Consider the following 19,375-nt stretch of genomic DNA (forward strand, 5'->3'; position numbering starts at 1 on the left):
GAATCTGGTCTTTGTCAGAGATGATAACGAGTAGCCTTCATGGGTATTACAATTGGATAATAAGAGTCTTTTAAAAAAATATATCCCAAAGAGAAAAGCTTCACAAGGTTTATTCAGCTGTGTATAGCTGTATATAATGATTAATTTATCTTGAAATTATAACAATATTTAATATTGGCAAGTATTCTAATTAGTTACCTCATCAAACAATTCCCACGGTGTCACTATTTAATTATTTTATTTCACTTCATGACTAAACGTTCCTATGGTTAAAAGCATTTGGACTAGGGTAAAGAGTTTAAAACTCAGCCTATCCAACAGTTTTTCTGCTGAGAGACTGGAAACTTAATCTAAACAGGGAGTTTATAATGAAATTATTTTTTTTATGCCAAGACACTTGAAATTGTTTAGCCTACTTAACACTTCACATCCAAATTGTGAACTCTGGTCTTATGGATACATTGAACTAGTATATAAGGCAAGTCCCTGAAGTCATTATCAAGCACATGCTGACTAGAATTTCAATCATATATATATTCAGGATATATAAGAATTTTTATCCAGAATTCAAAATTGAAATATTTATCTGTTCTCCCCAGGACTAATCCCAAAGGTCTCTGATGGTAAACAGTAATTTTGTCATTCATTTTCATTACTTCGCTATGTAAATCCCTTGAGACTAACATGAAGCAGAAAGCATTTATTTTCTGTACAAATGTCCTGTGTAACTTTAAAAGTCTCTGTCTAATAACAGCATATAATCAATTTGCTTTAAAAATGCCATAATAATTAAAAAAGATAGTCTAGCCCTTAACAGAAAATAAGAGGGCTGGAAATATTTTATTTAATTAAATAAAAGTCAAATTACTGTAAGAGAAAAGCTGAAGCCATGGAGACTTCTTCCTGCTTACCAGTAGAAGTCGGGCTGATTTCAGGCTTAAAAGACTGGTGAATGTGTCAGCTAAATATCAGGTAACTTGTACGTACCGTCACATGGCTAGACAATACACAGTGATACTATTTGAACTCAATTTTCGCATATCTGCACTAAAATCTTCTACGGAGCTCCATCTTGTGTTTCTGTGCACAAAGGTTTTATGCATCTTTGCTTTTCTCATTAGGAATGATGGCAAAATAATTTTCTTTTGAGACTGTCAAATTCAATTAAAGATTGTCTTTTGCCACTGGGAAGTGTAACTCATTCTAACCTAGAACAGCATGAGTGAAAAGTTCAGTGAAAATTAAACAAGTGGTACTCCAGAAGCTGAGCTCACATTGTCCTCCTAGATTCTGGAGACTGAAATATTACATTTGTGTCTATTTTAGCTACTAATAAGTTGTAGACAAATGCCATCAAACTTTATTTTAGAAAATGAATACTTAGAAATGTCACAGTTCTAGAGAATGAAATTTTCCTCGTTCAAGCTTTTTTAGGAAAATTATATCAAGCTCTTGTGACTAATAACAGCAAAGCAAAAACTTGTGTCCCAGAGAAAAGCATGGAACCACTATTGTAAACAATGAATGAGCAATGACCATCAACTAATATTTTGAGAACAGTCAATGTATAAAATTTTCAGGCCAAAAACATTAAGCCAATCAGGAGAAATTACTTTTTCCTATAAAGAAACACAGATGAGATTGCTAAGTGAAGGTGCACGCTGCCAAAGTTGAAGGGAAAAAATCATGGCAAAACTTTTCTCTCTGAAGTAGTTAATTGGATAAAATGCTCGAAAATGAAATCATTTTATAAGACTGTGGTGTATAGAAACACTGATAGTAGCTGGATAATTCCTACAGGAACTCCATCCCCAAAAGCTTTTACCAACTAAGAACAGAGAAATTCTACTCAAACTTAAAAACTTGGGAAAAGTCGATCTGAAAACTTGAACTAAGCATTCTCAGGCCTAAAAAAGTTGTAATTTTAAAACATAACTGAAGATCACCTCTACACACTTTCATCAAATACCGAGACCAGTACCTCTCCTGTGTGACAGCAATAAATTCATGAGTTTGAGGCAGAGGTTTGGTTGGTTATTCAGTGCTCAGCAAAGCAGAATAAAAGTATGAGCTCTGAGAAATTCTCCCCAGGTATAGTGTGTGACTCAAGTCTGTAGAGGAAACTATGAAAGATGATCGGCAAGTGAAAGGGCTATACATAGTGCACAGAGGATCAATACGTTAAAGGAAAAGCCTTACATTCTTGGGATGGGAAATAGATTATTCTCTCCTGTAGCACTGCTGCTGCCTTCGCTATCCATGCTGTATCCACTGCCAAAACTACTGGCTGACGAGCCAGTGGAGACAGAACTTTCTGCAGGTCGGTGATTAGTAGACCTTGCTGTACAGGGCAGGAACAGCGGGTTACCAAAAACCTTGTAAGACATCAGTACCATCCATGTTAAGACAAAATGTAATATATCAAAATCACACGCTGCAAACACTTTAACTTTTTTACTTTACATTCTAGTATTGTGTTATCATCTTTTGCAGATCATGTTTATTTTTGCCTGGAATAAGTTGTTCTAAACCAAATAGTATACAACCATATTTTTTCTCCAGTCATGTTGAAAGTTCAGATCAACAGCCTGAAGGAAAAAAAGAATGGATTAGATTGATTAATGCTGCTTCTCTGATTAAAGATATAGAAAACCAGTTATTAATCTGAAACATTTCATATGGTAAAAATGAAAGTTCCAGTGGGCCTTCCCCACATTCCTCGTGAAACATTCTTTGCATTTGGTGATTTTGAGGAGAAGAAGCTGAAATGTAAGTACAGCATCTATAGTCACAGAGATTGTATGAAGACCTCCACCCCCCTTCAGACATAAGACAGCTACTGCATTATATTTCTCAACTGCCCCGACCCATCTGAATCACTCTTACAACATGTCTAGAATTTTAATGCACATATTTTGATGGGAGATACCCTAATCTTGTTTAAGAGTATTTGGTGTAGAAAATGTACACCAGCATATGTTATTTTTACTTTGTATGCCTTATTTTGTGTTTTGGATATTATTGCGCTACATGAACAAATCTTCCAGTATTCAGCCTTTAGCAAGTTGAGAAATACAAGCAGAAAAGAACATAGTGACATTACACATAATAATTACTACAGTAGAATAGGTACTCACACTGAATAACACAATTGTCTGGGGATATTAATATAGATTTTTGGAAATTTTTTGTTAAATGTCCTCTACTACATCTACTGTTGTCATGTTTAATCTATTCCAACTGACTGAGTGAATATACTGAAGATAAGAAATGCTTTTCTGTAAAGTTAATTTTCTGTGAAGAATTAACGCAATTTTATGTTATTTTGGTGAACCGTGAAACTCTAATCCAAGTAGTTAAAAGAGATTCTTCTTTAAACAAGAAATTAGTCAAATATCTAAATGGAAATTATTTCAAATAAGAGCCAGAGACCCAACATGGAAGATGGCAATCAATATTATTTGTGTCTGACTGAAAGCATAATGTTTTCGATGAAGACTGCTGTATGTCGACTGATGTGGGACCAGGAAGCTGAGTGTGACTCCTCAAATGCAATGCAAAAACAGATTAATAATTGAAACTAGAAGAGAGAAATGAAGCAATTCAGATACCATCAATCCCTGGGCCAAACTGTGAGTTAAGACAAAACTCTTACTCTGCAAAGTGATTCTTCACTGCTAAACCAAGCTGTCACAGAACTCTTTCCCTAAAACTCTATTAGCTTCCTCTGTTTCACTATTACCTACAGCCACAGAAGGAATCTGTCACTCTAAATAATTTTCAAACAAAAATATTCTTTATCTCTATTTCATGATTTTATACATTGATCATAGGCTGTCTTCTTAGATGTTAATACAAATTAATAAACTGTAAAATCATAATGTTTTTGACAGATACTCTCAGTATCTCATCTGGAGAGAAAGCCACCCTTGTTCTTCCAGCAGACAGACCAAGCACAGCAGTGTGCCCTGCTCAGACAGCTGGGAGTGGTGCTTGCTCTACCACTTTCAGTTTGTGGTACTGTAAGTGAATTCCTATGACTATGGTGACATGTCAGCACATTGCTGTTGTCGGGCAAGAGCAAGATTTCAAAGAGAGGTCAAGCTCTCCTCCATAGTCTATTATGTCAGCTGCCCTGTATTCAACAGCCTGAGTTGGGGCCATGTCATACCTGTCCCAAACTAATCCCTAACCTCAGTTCTCATCGTGTTTGTGCGACCTATATAACTTCTGATGTTTGCTGTTTGGGAATCTGAAAGTTTCTTTAGGTTGTGGTTTGTTTGTTTGTTTGTTTGTTTGTTTGTTTTTGCCATGGGATGTCAAATGCCTCATAGATGAAGACAATTGAGAAAGCCACACATCTGAAAAAAACATGGAAGCCAAGACAGCTTTTTTTGCCAGCACAAAAAAGTGTCTTTAGTCCTTCCCTTAGGCATGAATCTTCTTAGTGTAGCATATGCCTCCACTGTAACATATGTGCCAAAAGGGTGGTTTGTATTTTTATTGACTTTGCTGCAAAAGCTAGTGCCTGAAGTAATTTCCTCTATATTTACTGATATCTTTACTAAAAGTAGTAAGAACCTAGAATTTAGTTCAAGCCAGTCAAGCTTGAATTAAGCCTTTATAAGTAATTTAGAATTTTTGTTACATCTATTTATAATCAAAACATAGTTGTTTCTTTTGAAACAGCTGTATCCTGATGATACATTCAGTATGCTGTATTTTTAGTTTTATTTACATATTTTTCTATATTGATGTTTTTTCCCATAAGATCTCTTGGTGAATGGTTATAATGGATCCAAGTTTAGATTCATGACTGGATTTTGAAAATTCTGATGTTATTTTTTTTTTTTTCCCCTGTCTGATCTGTGAAAGTAATGAAGTGCAGCTTCAGTGTGTGACAAGAGATGAAATCCACAAATAGATTTACAGCTGGTTTTGTGACAGATGAAGAATCTGGATGCAGAGAACTCCTCCACAACTCATGAGACACCCACATCTTCTATATAGCTATATTTTTACAGGTAAAACTAGACTTCTAAGCTTCTGCTACTGGTTACAGAGGAAACTTCCAAGTTCTGAAGACATGGTGATGCCTGCTGCCAGCAATATTTTGTCTGAGAGTTAGAATAACCATGGTTGGATTTGCACTCTAAGTTGAAACTTAGAACTTTTTCCTTGCTCTCACGTGCAAGGGACTAGTTTATATATTCATCTGCAGTCTTGCCCTTTCTCTTTGAACAAAAGCAAATGTTGTCTTAGGAGTGACTTTCTTCTTTAACATGAAAGTCTGAGTTCACTGCGGTACTCCTCTTATTAGCCTATATAAGATCTGTGAAGCCCTGTAAGTGTTAGAATTGCTACCTTGCTTGGCCCATTGGGTTTCTATCCACATAAAAGACAAGTAACTAAAGTGAGATTAGGGCAGGTTCACTTCTGAGTTACAGAGGTTCTGCTTACAGCTGCCTACGCTAAAAAATGCCTAAATTCTCAAGTTCTGATATCAAAGTTGTGCCAGGGGGTGCACTGGTATGTAGAGTTGAATAGTTTTATATGGAATCACTCTGGTCCAAAAAATGGATATCCTCTTCTGGTATCACAGAGGTGACGGATACTACAGGGTGTAGTTTTGCTTTACTTAAATATACAACATTTATCTGAATAGGAACTTGGACAAAGTCAATTTCCATCATTTGAATATTAAGTATGCAGAGTATGGAAGAGCTATGTTTCAATGGTTTCTTGCCCTTTGGTTTTTCAAATTATTTCCTGGCTCTTAGAAAAAAAACCCAAAACCTTTTAAAAACTCTTAGAAATTTTAGAAAACTTTTAAAATAGTTCTCACAGGCAAGATTCTGCTGCCAATTACATATGATGCTCCCGCTCCTTCTTCATGAATTTTTAATGAAGTTTATCAGGTGCTTGGTAGTTTTTAAGGATTGTAACATCAGTGATGTCTGGGCTGTCCAGTCATTGGACTATAAAAAATAGAAATAGGAAATGAAAGTTTAAAACTCTGATGTGAGCTGATAGCGTCTTGCTGAGTCTTCTCAAAGAGATGCAAGCCCATGGGAGCAGGTGAAATCTCCAGTGTGCTCTGGATCTGATGACCGACAGACTGGGCATGTCACACACAGTGTCTGCCTTCTGGCAAAAGATTGCCTACTCTTCACTCTCAGTTGCCTTACTTCAAGTGCTCTAACCTCAAACTGCCCCTAAGGTGCCTGTTTGCCTGTTTTTATGATGGATTTGCTAGCACTAAAAGCAAGCGCTGCTCAGGCTTGCTCTGTAAAGTGCTGCAGTGTAAAACCCTGTTGTTGGGACTGCTAGTTGCATCTTCTGTGAACTGGCAATGGAAGGGAGATACACATTACATAACGTGATCAAAGGGATATGCCTCAGGTCAGTTCTGATATTCTCTTTCTCTCACTCTTCCTCATACTGAACAGTACTTTGGACCATGGTCTCACCTATTTCAGCCACATTTGTATATTAGGCATGGATTTGACTGCACACTGAGATGTGATATTTTCTGAAATTTCAAGGTAACTCTTCAGAGAGCAATTTAACATTTGAAGTGAGTAATGGCAGAACAGTACTCATCTTAAACCATGGTGATGGCATTTCTTTACGCAGCAAAGCAATTCTGACGAGAAAATTTTCTTCCATGTGGTCCATAGGGTTAGGCTACCTTCTAATAGACTTTTGAAATAAGAGTTACCACATGAAGAATCTGAGCAATTTTCTGAAATTACGTATCAGTATAAAATCATAGAAGAATAAATAGCAGTAATAGTCAAAGCGAAATGTGCCAGCTATTAGACTGAAACAAGACTCAAAAGACAGCCTCAGATTATTGCTGTCCGCAGGGAGTGGGGACAAGCTGTTCTTGTTTTGATAATGATTCTTGGAAATGGGTTATTTGTAGCAATAGGAAGGCCTGTTTAACTTGGAAATTAAGAGTCTAGTGAAGCTACGTATAAAAGAGCTTTGGGCAGTAAATTATGTAAAGTGTGCAGGAAAAATCCTAAATGATTGTAGGAAATTAAAACATGGCATTGACTATTAAAAGTGTTTAAATGGGTATAGACCTAAAGGGACCCCAGATAAGCAGGTATTTAAATCCACAATCATATCCAATCCCGAAGATTTATAGAACCTAGGAATCAATTTCCTTTCACTCCACATTGCTGCTAATGCCAGTAAATAGAACATAGGGATAAGGAAAAGTCCCATCGATTTTAATTTCTTACAGCTAACTGGGTAGGAATTACACAGTGATGACTCAGACCTGTATCATGGATTTTACAGTACGTACATCATATCACATCAAACCACAACTCTGTGTAGCTTTTACCCATTCTGCTGACTCTTATGTGAACTTTCATCAAAGTTGTTGGACCAAGGGTGTTAAAAGCACATATGCTGCCTTTTGAATTAAAGTGTCTTAAAACAGTGATCTTCGAGAGGTATAAATTGACAGGCTCATTTGGGTACAATTGTGAAAATGCTGATGCACAGTTTGTCTACTTTAGATATTTTAGTTAACCGTATTAGCTCTGATAGCAGACCTCTCTCTGACCAGTGAAATTGCTTGACACACAGTTATTTGGAAAGTAGTTTCCTCTTAGGATATCACAGAAAAGCTTTTGTGTCATAATGGAAAATTTACAATGTAAAAGATTAAATGTTCTCTATGGGATGGGAGAAATAGATTCTGGGTACATGCAAGAGATTTGGAGGCTTTCAGAAAATGTGATTTTCAATTTCCAGAGGTTTGGGGTTGAAAAAAAAAATATATGGGAAAAATAGACAGAAATTTCTGTAGAAAGATATTGTTTGCATTACCTTAATGGTAATTTAACAGGTATGTTTGGACCTTTAACTGAAAAACCTGCTATTCTGTCGAGATGGTTAACACTGGCTAACTAATTCAGGTCAATAGTATAGCAGTGCTTTTCTTCTGGCAGGTTGTTTGCTTGTTGTTTTTTTTTCCCCAGAATCACAGAATCATCAAGGTTGGAAAAGACCTTGAAGATCATCTAGTCCAACCATTAAACTAACCCTGACCTCAACTACACTGTATCCCTCAGCACTATGTTGAATCTACTCTTAAACACCTCCAGGGATGGGGAATCCACCACCACCCTGGGCAGCCCATTCCAACGCCCAACAACCCCTTCTGGAAAGAAATGCTTCCTAATATCCAGTCTAACCTTCCCTCACACAACTTGAGGCCATTCCCTCTTGTCCTATCGCTTGTTACTTGGTTAAAGAGACTCATCCCCAGCTCTCTGCACCCTCCTGTCAGGGAGCTGTAGAGGGCGATGAGGTCTCCCCTCAGCCTCCTCTTCTCCAGACTAAACCCCCCCAGTTCCCTCAGCCGCTCCCGTACGACCTGTGCTCCAGACCCTGCACCAGCTCCGTTGCCCTTCTCTGGACACGCTCGAGTCATTCAATGGCCTTTTTGTAGTGAGGGGCCCAAAACTGAACACAGGAATCGAGGGGCGGCCTCACCAGTGCCGAGTACAAGGGTCAGATCCCTTCCCTGTCCCTGCTGGCCACGCTATTGCTGACACAAGCCAGGATGCCATTGGCCTTCTTGGCCACCTGGGCACACTGCTGGCTCCTGTTCAGCCGGCTGTCAGTCAACCCCCCCAGGTCCCTCTCTGACTGGCAGCTCTCCAGCCACTCCTCCCCAAGCCTGTAGCGCTGCTGGGGGTTGTTGTGGCCCAAGGGCAGCCCCCGGCATTTGCCCTTATTGAAACTCCTCCAGTTGGGCTCAGCCCATGGCTCCAGCCTGTCCAGGTCTCTCTGCAGAGCCTCCCTGCCCTCGAGCAGATCAACACTCCCAGACGTGTATCAAATAAAGAGGAAGTGCATATGGCATCCATCATCATATGATGTTCAAGCAATAGTGTATTGACTTGTAGCTTCTCTCTCATGTCTGTTTGAAAGAATAGTAAAATGCATAGGACTAATATGTTATTTGGGCTTAAAAATCACCTACTGAGGTATTTGAATATTAAATTACTGTTCATCAAAGATCCCAGGAATAATCAAAATAATTTTCTAGAAATTTTCTTCTTTGGTCTCTTCCTTTGCCCTTCTGGGGAAAAACTCTCTCCTTTTCCTCTGCAAATAAAGACAAACCCATTGAATTATACCCATTAAGCTATACCCATGGAGAAAACCACAGCTCCCTATAAAACTGTGTACTTTAAAAATTATCACTGATGTAGATAAATGCTGACTATATGGTGAAGAGTATCTTTTTTGTTGTGCTCTGAACTTCGTATTTCACAGGAAACTATACTGTCAGTTCTAGCGAGGTAGAGCTGGTGTACCTTGCTACCTCACATAGACACTGAAGGGAAATTTTGTTTTTCCTTGTCTTTCTTGATCACTTTATTGGAAGTTATTAAAACTAAAGCATGTAGTTCATTCTTTCAAAAATATAAACTGGCTTTGAAAAAGATTTTTACATTAAATCAGTAAATAACTACATTGCAGACACATGTGTATATCCAGAGAACTGGTAATTATCATGAGAATATCTCTAACTGTTAAATACCTGAAGAACTCTAAAATAATTTATTATATTTAAGACACAACTGACCTATCAAGAAAATTCCATATGATGGAATGATCTTTCTGTGGGATTGTAAAAGAAGGTGGACTGATGTACACTATCTCTAAAACTGCCTTATCTGGTGGATAAACTCTAATACACAGATTTGTGTTGAAAGGAATATGCTTAATTTTATATGGATGTGTAATTAGCAATGATTCAGATTTTTCACAGATATGAAATCAAATTAACTCAAACCCAGGCACTGCTCTCTCCCTCTGGCTTGGATCCCTTGAAACTTCTGCCTTGAAAGGGTTGGCTCTGAAATGTTATTGTTCCTCTCTGAGGGGTGTGAAGGGAATTTGTATTATGCAGTTGGTTTCTTTGCATATCACACTCTTATCTCTCACAGGCAACAAGAAAATTATAGTTTATGGTTTATTCTTAATTACATGCTGTAGCTGAATATTGGATTTTACAGAAGTATTGAACAAAGACCAATGTTTTCTTTTGTAGCTTCACCTTAATTTTAAAACAGATTGATTAAAATACATTTTTTACTGCTTAAAATGACTACAGAAATAGTTCAGTCCAACAAAAAACCTGATGCAACTCCTTTGCATTCACAAAATATAATGTATACCATGGGTGCTGGTTTGGTTTTTTTTAATTATTATTATTATTTCCGTTTTACTTGTCATCAGACAAAGAATTAATAACTGAAAAAATACATCCAATAGAAAAGGTCCTAGAAGTCAGAAGTAGAGAAAGATTTCTCTGGGGCACTCTAAGAATGACTGAGGGTTCTAGTTTTGTTTTGTTTTTTCAAGTGCCAATTCAATTCAAAAAAACAAAACAAAAAAAAGGTGTTGAAAGACTAGGTTAAAGGAGGAAACTTTCTGAGGGTTCACTTAGGTAGATAAGGACTGATGATCACTCACAGCATATAATTTTTCCCACCACCCTTGTGGAAATCTTGCTAGATTGCTACCACCTTGTGTGCTTGGGCTGAAAAAAACCAAACAGTTGTTCTAAAAGGTGCTGTTCTCTGATAAATTTCACAGAAAAAAACTGTGGGAAAAAAATATAATGATGTGGATTATCTGTAATGGCTTCCTTAATAAAGAGCTTTGAGACTTAATGACAAAAAATCACTAACTGGCCAAGGTGACTGTTCCAGTCCATATAAGCATATCATAACGCATTCTTTTCCAGGTGCCAATAAAGTATGGGGGTGGGTACCACAACTATGCAGCATCCCTGTAGGAATGGACTTGCAAAATGATGATGCCCTAATATTCATTGTTCACAATACTCTCCACTTTTAAAAATTTTGAACTGCAGGAGAAACCTCTCCTTCCTTCCTCACCTCTTCCTCCTGCAGAGAACTCCATAAATTGAAGGCTGTTTTGAGCATCTTTGGTGTTTTTTCTGCTCAAGGTCATAATCTCTTCTCATTTTACTTACATACTCCACAAAACTGCAATTAACTAATCTTTCTTTTTGTTCCTGCTGAAATGCATGAGATTCATTAACCTAACAATGACAATTATTGTCCTACCTCATATGAATAAATTAGAAAAAAGTAGTTTTGGCACAATAAGAAGAAGCCAAAACTTCTCACAGATCTGAAATCAGACTTGTAAACTTTGTGCAGGTGACCATGCATTGTGTGTGTCAGAAGTAAAAAGACAAAAGTACCATGTCTCTTTGCAGTAACTCTAACCTCACTTATATATTAATGATATTAATGTGGGCTCTTATTCCCGTAACTCTGTATGATGCTTCTAATATTGGTGAGTCAAGTGCATATCGATATATATCCCTCTTGCAATTTTAAAAGTAAAGACGTTAGCATAACAGTTCAGTGGGAAGTGTACTCGAAGCCAACAGCTTAGCTATTTTCTTATCATAAAAGTGTATGTGAACCTTGATTCAACCTTATATCACAAGGAAAAGGTTTTAGCATTTCTTGTCTATGCCAAAAGTCTTTATGAAAAATCTCTACAGACATGATACTTCGAAGGTTCCTAAGAGTTATTTAGATTTCTATGGTATACATCCCAGGAATAGGATGGGCCATGATGCATGCACTAGTACCATGATGTTCTCTGGCCTCTGCCTGAAATAAGTGTATGGAGCTGAGTTGTAGAGTAAGACAACATGCGTGTGGGTGGACGCACATGTTGTGTGTAGAGAGATATAGTTATGGAAGACTTCTTAAGGCTCTCATAAGAAACAACCTGTTATTTCTAAATAAAATGTTTAAAATTATTTGTTAAATTTGCCCTTGTTAATTAGCTCTTTTAACATCGCACCAGTTCTCTTAATGACTCGTTGCCTTTAGGGTATATCATTTGAAGCATCATTCCCTCTTTCTCTCCTAACAACCTTCTCAGCCAGATTGCATTGTCCATGGTGTGCAATGTTTTTTTCACAGAAAAACCTTCGACGAATCATTAGAACTTGGGAAGGGATTATGGCACAGGAGAAGATCTGGGAGTCCAGTGTGTAAGTTTATTGGGATAATTCCTCAGATTCCATGGAAATAAACAAAATGCTCCAGAAGTCAAAAGAACAGTGCCAATTTGAACCAATTGAGATTCTGGCTCTTTATTTGTGATGAAGGGAGAAACTGATGGTATGTGGCATTTAGGTTTGATGTACAGGTGCCTACAGGAAGAAAATAATTTTTTAAGAGGCTGATAGGAATGTTGTCAAGAGATTGAGCTATACATGGATCAAAACTCCTTTCCTTTCCACTGGCGGTTTGAAAAAATATATATGTTAATGGCTTTTGACATAACAACTATGTTGGGAGAGGAAAAAGGAATTGCTAATGTCCCAATTAGAATTCCAGAAACAAAAATGTGCAATTAGGTTTTTGTCACAGTAGAAAAAAATGTTAAATCACGCTTAAGCAGACCAGCTTGGATGCATACTTTTTATTAGGCAACAACATGAGCAAAGCTATACCATTTTTCAACAGAAGTCTAAGTCCTCCAGTGGAATGGAAGTGCACACATTTCTTGGTTTGTCATGTTTCTTAGCACAGTTTTTAATTACGGATTTATGCACTGATGTGGAAAAATCAAGCAGAGTTCTTGATTCACGTTAACATTTACAGCACTTAATGGAGGGGTAAAATAAATAATTAAATATTGCAATGAATTAGTAGACATGGCAAGAAGTATTTGGGATGTGGTTGGTTTCTTAACCATGTCTTTCTGCTCACCTCCTTCAGGCTTGACTGGTCCATCAGACATCACTTTCCTGAGGGCTAGTTGGCTTTGGTCTTTGTTGTCATTGGCTGGTGGAGGCAGATTGTCAGACTGAGTTCTTTGAATAGGGAGGACTCCTGCTATGCTGTGTCTGTGCTGCTTCCTGGCATGATTAGACTGACCGCTTTTATGTGCTGCTGTGGCAGTGTGGGTGAAATGGAAACCCAGAGTATGTATCCTCAGATGGAATCAGCTTAAATGTTATTCATGCAAACAGAAGTGTTTTTTTCTCTATTTAAGTAAGTAGTGTTTTCAAACACCAAAGAGACACCACATGCACAGCATTAAAGAGTATTAAAACTGGCTGTTTCTTTATTAATGGTGGTGAAGACAGAGGAAATAATTTTCCCCCAGTTTTTGCATTATACCGTGGTAAGTTTATGGCATATCAACAAATCCTGAAGACAAACACAATGATTCCACAGTCAGAGAATTTTAATTTGACATCAATTAAACCCTCAACTAGCAATCAGATAGTGGTCTGAAGTATACTCTGGAGAACAATGCTTTTGAATTGAAAAGTTTTAATTTACTTATGTATTCAAAGTTGTCAGACAAAATCTATCTTGACCCTTAATCAACCCATGGCACAAAAAGTACTAGAAAAATTGAACTGACTATGACACCCGACTTAGCTGTCAAATCCCTTTGACTTTGCTAACTTGGTAACACTGTTGAAATCTAATGTTGTTAATGGCTTTTTGTGTTTAATGATTTGCAATGTGTTTAATGTTTTTGCCTATTGCTGTTCTACTCATCACTAACATGATTTTATCTGAGATATAAAGGTTGCCTTATATTTCCTTTCAAAAAAAATCAGATATTTACAGTCATTTCAAAAATAGAAATCTCGGCCATGTAGTTAAAAAACTCTTTTCTTTAAATCTTATTTTGTGTATATAATACTGTCCTTCCTGATTACTACTTCTAGATATGTCTTCTTGTTAATGTGCTCTCAGTACTTGTCATGTGCAACTTGAAGACCTGGCAGCTGCATCTCTGCAGATTTTGATTATTTCATTGGTAGCTATTTAGTGACATCAAAACACCACCACACAATGGAAGAATTCTCTGTGAGTCATGCACAACCATGGAACATCATGGACCATGAGTGAAGGGACTGATGGAGAAACAGCCAGTTTCACTGCAGTCTATATAAATTAAAATAAATAAATAAATAAATAAAAGACTTAATACAAGAGTATATTGTAATTATATGTATTCACACACAGGCGCACAAAGAAAGACATTGAACAGAGTGAGCACAGTGTGCCAAGAACAGAAAAAAAATAGCCAAAAAGGGAAGGACAGCAGGGAAAAAGGCAACAGATGAACATTAAGCTGCCATGCTGAGGAATTTATTTGCGTCTTTTACTTGGTTGAAGGCGAAGCTGTTGGACAGCTGCTTCAGCAGCGGCGATGGCTGCCCCAGCGTCTTCAAGGTGAGTTTGAGTGACGCTGGTTTTGCTTTGGCTGCGAGATGGACCGTGAGAACGTAGATGTCCTTCAGAGGAAGATTTGGAGCTCCCTGGACTGCTGTGGGATTTCTCAATGGTGGGCACCTGCATGTCTACCAAGAAAATGAAGAAGCACAACTGTTTCATTCACTAAAAAGCTCCAGACAATTTCTTTTTATACCTCAGGACTGGCCTTTCTAGCTGCATTCCAGAACATGGAATAAAGATTAAGCTGTGCAATGCCATCAAAGGCCCAGGATATATCATGGTTAGGAAAGTCTTGTGATGCACCATTTTCTACTTCCCCACTTCTTCCTGGCCCAGGGAATAATTAATCCGCTGTTGGGTTCCTATCACCTGTGAATTATGCCTCCTGTGCTGGTTCAACATGGTGGAATTATAGGGTAGCCTAAGGACTAATTTGTTTTCCACTTTCTACTTCTTTAGTATGTAGAGACTAACCAGCATCACTTGAACAAGTACCAAATACTTATCTAATGCAAAGTTTTATTCTGATGAATGCCTGGGTCAAAACTATAGTCTAACTAACCACAGCTTCTATACTAACCCCAGCAAAACATTACACAGAGAAATAGGGAGGAGATGGAGGAGTCTTATGACTCTGAGGCTCTCATCTGGAAGTTATCTGGATTTGCTTTTGCTTTGATATGACATATACTCTGTTTTAAGTAAGCAACCGGCTACCAACTACTTGGTATAAAAAAAAAAAAAAGTAGAGATAAATTTTGTTGAGCAAGAAACACTGATCTCAATTCTGCTTTTGTAAACACTAGTATAATTCTACTATATCAGTTGCACTGATTTCCAATACAATTGAGATATGCTACAGCCCATTGTCATTGACTGGAAATGCACATGCATTATTATAACATAATTGTTATTCTATAAAATATTAATGTGACATTTCCAGAAGATAAAATGCCATAGAATATTTAAGGAACATGAAAAATAGAAAGCTAAATATGTATCAAATTTGGCCAAGGCTACCAGAAAAATAAAAAGGACACAGAATCTATAGCAGCTGTGCAAAACATGTAGAGTTTGTAAGCTGCTCTTTTAAGGACATAATTACTTAGTAAGCTGGCTAGCACTGATCGAGCTAAATCAAGCCTTGACTCCAGTGAATTCTTTACAGAAATAAATACGGTTTTAATATAAGTGTATACAAACTTCATAGCAGTAATTTTATTTTTCTTTTGGAACTTACAGCAAAGATTTTCCCATCATCTGAGAAAACATTTCATATCAGGTGCACCAAGATATTCCTACCCTTAGAGGGGTCTGGGAAGATTCCATGGCTTCTGCTCTTGATGACAGATGGTTTTGGAGATGGCTGGCTACTCTGTCCAGAATGAGATTTCCCGTGATCAATGTTTTCACTCTGTTCTTTAAGAGGGTACCACCGAGGAGTGTTGTCAAGCTGAGAGACACTGGATAACTCGATTAATACCTATAAATAAATCAAAGTACAATAAATGCCCTGTATCTGATCTGTTAATGAATGAGTATACCAGAAGAGTCTACATCTGTGTTACCAGAAGTTGCAATCAAATGTAAGAAGTTAAGGGTATAAGGCTGTATGCTGACAGATTCAGGACTCTCTGCCAACACTCTAACCTCACCTGATAAGAGGCAGCTGTAATCACAAACCCACATTTGTTAGCATATCGTTGTGTCTGAAGTAATATGTCTTTTCAACAGGACCTCAGGCATAGCTCCATACCAGGAAGTCCAGATAGTTCAAAGTGTAGCTTGTGAGCACTAGCTTGAAAGCTAGACTAAGAAGACATGTAGTCATCATGCCTCTGTATAGACATATTCTAATAGAAGAATTGGGCAGTGTTATTTTCTCTCTTTTGTAAATGTTAGTAAAGAAACAAATAATTTGGTATTTTTGGTATTTGTTTATAATAAGGTCTTCAATAATATGACACTGGTACTTGTTTCTTTAAAAAATCCACATATGCAGAATTTTAACAAAAGACAAAGAATAGAGATACCTTTGCACTTCACTAAAATAATAGAATGTAATAGGCCATTTAGGCCTCAAAACTCCATTGAAAAAAAAAAAAAAAAGGTGATGCAATAGCAATGTGGAAATGAAAAGAGCGACTTGGCTAAAAAAAAAAAAATCATTTGTAGCTAAAATCTGTCCTAGGCCACCTCCATTGCTAGCAAAAGTTCTGTGAAATTTCTTTAAAAAAAATAATTTGCATTAGGACCAATAAAGACCTTTCCTCCCTTAACAGTTTTGCAGCTGAGAGGACCAAGAGATGTAAAGTACTAGAGAGTCATCATAGAGTCCTGAATGAAGGAAAGGATAAAAATAGCCTTGCATTTCGCTCTAAGGTGAGAGGGTTAAATCTAATGTTGGGTAGAGAAGATTTAAAACTAGTAGACCAAAGTCTTCAGTTACTTCAGGGAACAATGTCTTTGTCAGTTTATTACAAGACTGCATAAAAGAAAGTCTCTTCAAGTTGAGGGCTGGGGAAGTCTTTTAACAACTGTTTCTACAAGGTTAAAAGCCTTTTTTCTCTCAGCTCCATAGGTTGTATATGACCTGATGGTCTTTCTGGTTATAGCTTTGGGAATGATTGGAAGACAGTGTGGTTGAGGATTGTTCCCAACAGGCAGTATAGGCTGCGGACTCTGCTTTATGGTAGAAGAGGGTTCACACTCCATGGATGTGAACCAGTGTGTCACCTGCCTTCTGGGGCATGCAGGTGATGCTGGCCCTATTCAAGCAAGTCCTTAGGGCACAATTTGGATATCCCATATCTGATGTTGTGGTGCAGGATTCCTCTGGACATCCTGGTCCTGAAATACACTGGATAGTCCATGAAGAACTGTTTTCATATCTATATATGAATGATTTAATCAATAAAATCGTTTTCGAGGTTGAAAATATTTGAAGGCAAAAGTTTAAATCTTCCCATAGAAGCAGCTGCTGAAGCATCCATTTTCTAAATGTCACAGATAACAATGATGTAAATATTCAGTAAAGCCCTGCATTTGGACAAACATGCTGAACTCAACAAGAATACTGATGCAGCATGCAGGAAATCAGTAATCATGTAGCTGCTTCCTATACATTTATTTTAGTAATTGTTCAAATAGTGACACTGATTGCTCAGTTTTGTACTTACACAAAGGGGAACTGGAGCTGAACTGAGTGCCTTTTTGTGAAATTCAAATGTAGAATGAGCAGGGATACTCTGATTTACTCTGTATATGAGTGATTGATTTTCCTGGGCTTCTGTTTCTAATTATAATCCTCTTTTGTAATAAAATTTTTAATTACATTTTTGACATAACAATTATCGCTGGTAATTCTGTATCATACGTGTTGGTTTTACGTTTGTTTAGGTGTGTTTATTTGCTTTTGAAAGAGAGAGCATACTTCCTCCCATGATCACTCATCTCATTTATTATTAATTATAAGATTTTACCTTCAGTCATACTTTGGTAATGATATTACTATTTTGTAGTGTTAAAAATGAGACCTTGATCAGTAAGACCAAATCACTCACACTTGCAGACTCTTGTGCATGTGCTAAATCATGGCTTGATGGCAGAATTTAATCTTTTATTCCTTTACCAAGACTGATACCTCTTCAGCCTTCTGATGTTATGTTAAAAGCAAGGCAGACAGCTTATCAGAAATTCCCTATTCAGCCACTGTGAAGGCTGTTCCTATCTCAGGCTCAAAAGAATTCTTAATTTTCAGTGAAGCAACATTGTGTTGAGCCCTAAATGAATTTGCCTACAGTTCATCAAGATAAAGGGAAGGCATCTGTTGTGTGTGAATGAAAGAAATCATGACCATTTGTTATGAACTCAGCAGTAAAAAAAAAAAAAAAAAAAAAAAAAAGCTGTGATGTAAAAAAGGTTTTACTTAACACATGTATCATACCTTTGAAGAGAACTGTCTCCAAATAGCAGTATGCAGTTTATCAGTTTTCTAAGTAGTCAGGGTTAGAGAGGAAGAAATAAGATACTCACTTCACCGAGGAAGTCATTTGAAGAGAATCTATCATAATCCCAGACAGTCACTTCCAGTGTTTTCTTTTTCAGCTGCAATTTAAGTCAAAGGATAATTAACCCCATTGCCATCATAAACGTCATATCAAGCCTTTATGGTGGTTTCTCGTCATTATCTCCTCTTTGTGCCCTCTTACATAGTGACAGCTAGGCAGCTTTTGTCCTCCCATCAACCTTGTTCTCAGAAAAATAATTTCGGGCTATTATTTGTTATCAAGACAAATGGGCTTGTGCTTGGCCCTATTTTAGGAATCTCCATGAGTTGTTTTTAACAGAATGTGTGTCCACTACAAAAGCCAAACTGATTTTTAAAGCCCCATTTTTGTACTTTTGCAGCTTTTCTCATCATCAGATCTGAGTTGTCTGAACTGAGACACTTGCCTAAAGTATATCTGAGTGCGAATTTCGAATGTATTATTTAAAACACCCTGTTTAGACAATCTCATCTATGAATGATGAGGCTTTAATACGCCTAGAATTCAGCATAGTGAGTGGAACTCTACAAGTGATCCAGAGATGCAGGACAAGTTGTACTGTTAGGTATTAATGACAGCCATCAAAACCCATTATCTGCAGATCTTGCTAAGTGTAATAGCTGTGTCAAGCACTCTTCTTACAGGCTACAGTAAGAAACAAGTCTTTTTATATGACAAGGTAGTGCAAGACAGAGAAGCTGTTGAGCAAATCAGCTGACTGTATTGAAAAGAATGACCCGAGTGTTATTGCAGGGGTCTGTGGGGACAGATGGGGAGAGGATTGATTACTGGTGTTATATGCTGGGGTGAAAGGCTAACAGGTGGCTGGAAAGGCACTAATAAATTCATATAGCTTGAAGCAAAAAAAGGACAAAATTCTGGGGGTATGGGATGCCTGCAAAATCAGGCTGCAAATTTGGAAGTGAAGAATTTGTTGGACACTTCCAAGCATTACTAAGGAAAACAGGACTCTTTTCACATACTTGAATAAGAAAGGTCAGAAACAGAAATCTTACGTGATAATTCAGG

General features: G+C 37.3%; 1 protein-coding gene across 11 annotated transcripts in view; it reads right to left on the reverse strand.

The window, feature by feature from the left end:
• The window catches only part of PCLO (piccolo presynaptic cytomatrix protein), a 393,494-nt gene that overhangs the window by 47,332 nt on the left and 326,787 nt on the right, over positions 1-19,375 (reverse strand). For 8 of the 11 annotated variants that reach the window (XM_074903436.1, XM_074903431.1, XM_074903430.1 and 5 more), the window contains 5 exons: positions 18,333-18,404; positions 15,600-15,780; positions 14,228-14,422; positions 12,807-12,989; positions 2,200-2,341 (listed from right to left, as the gene is read on the reverse strand). In XM_074903436.1, coding sequence (XP_074759537.1) covers positions 2,200-2,341; positions 12,807-12,989; positions 14,228-14,422; positions 15,600-15,780; positions 18,333-18,404 — 773 coding nt within the window. Of the gene's footprint in view, positions 1-2,199; positions 2,342-12,806; positions 14,423-15,599; positions 15,781-18,332; positions 18,405-19,375 lie in introns of those variants that run through there. The other 3 variants (XM_074903433.1, XM_074903427.1, XM_074903437.1) reach the window with 3 other exon arrangements.

The sequence above is a fragment of the Athene noctua genome, chromosome 3 (genome assembly GCF_965140245.1).
Source record: "Athene noctua chromosome 3, bAthNoc1.hap1.1, whole genome shotgun sequence".
NCBI classification, from domain to species: Eukaryota; Metazoa; Chordata; class Aves; order Strigiformes; family Strigidae; genus Athene; species Athene noctua.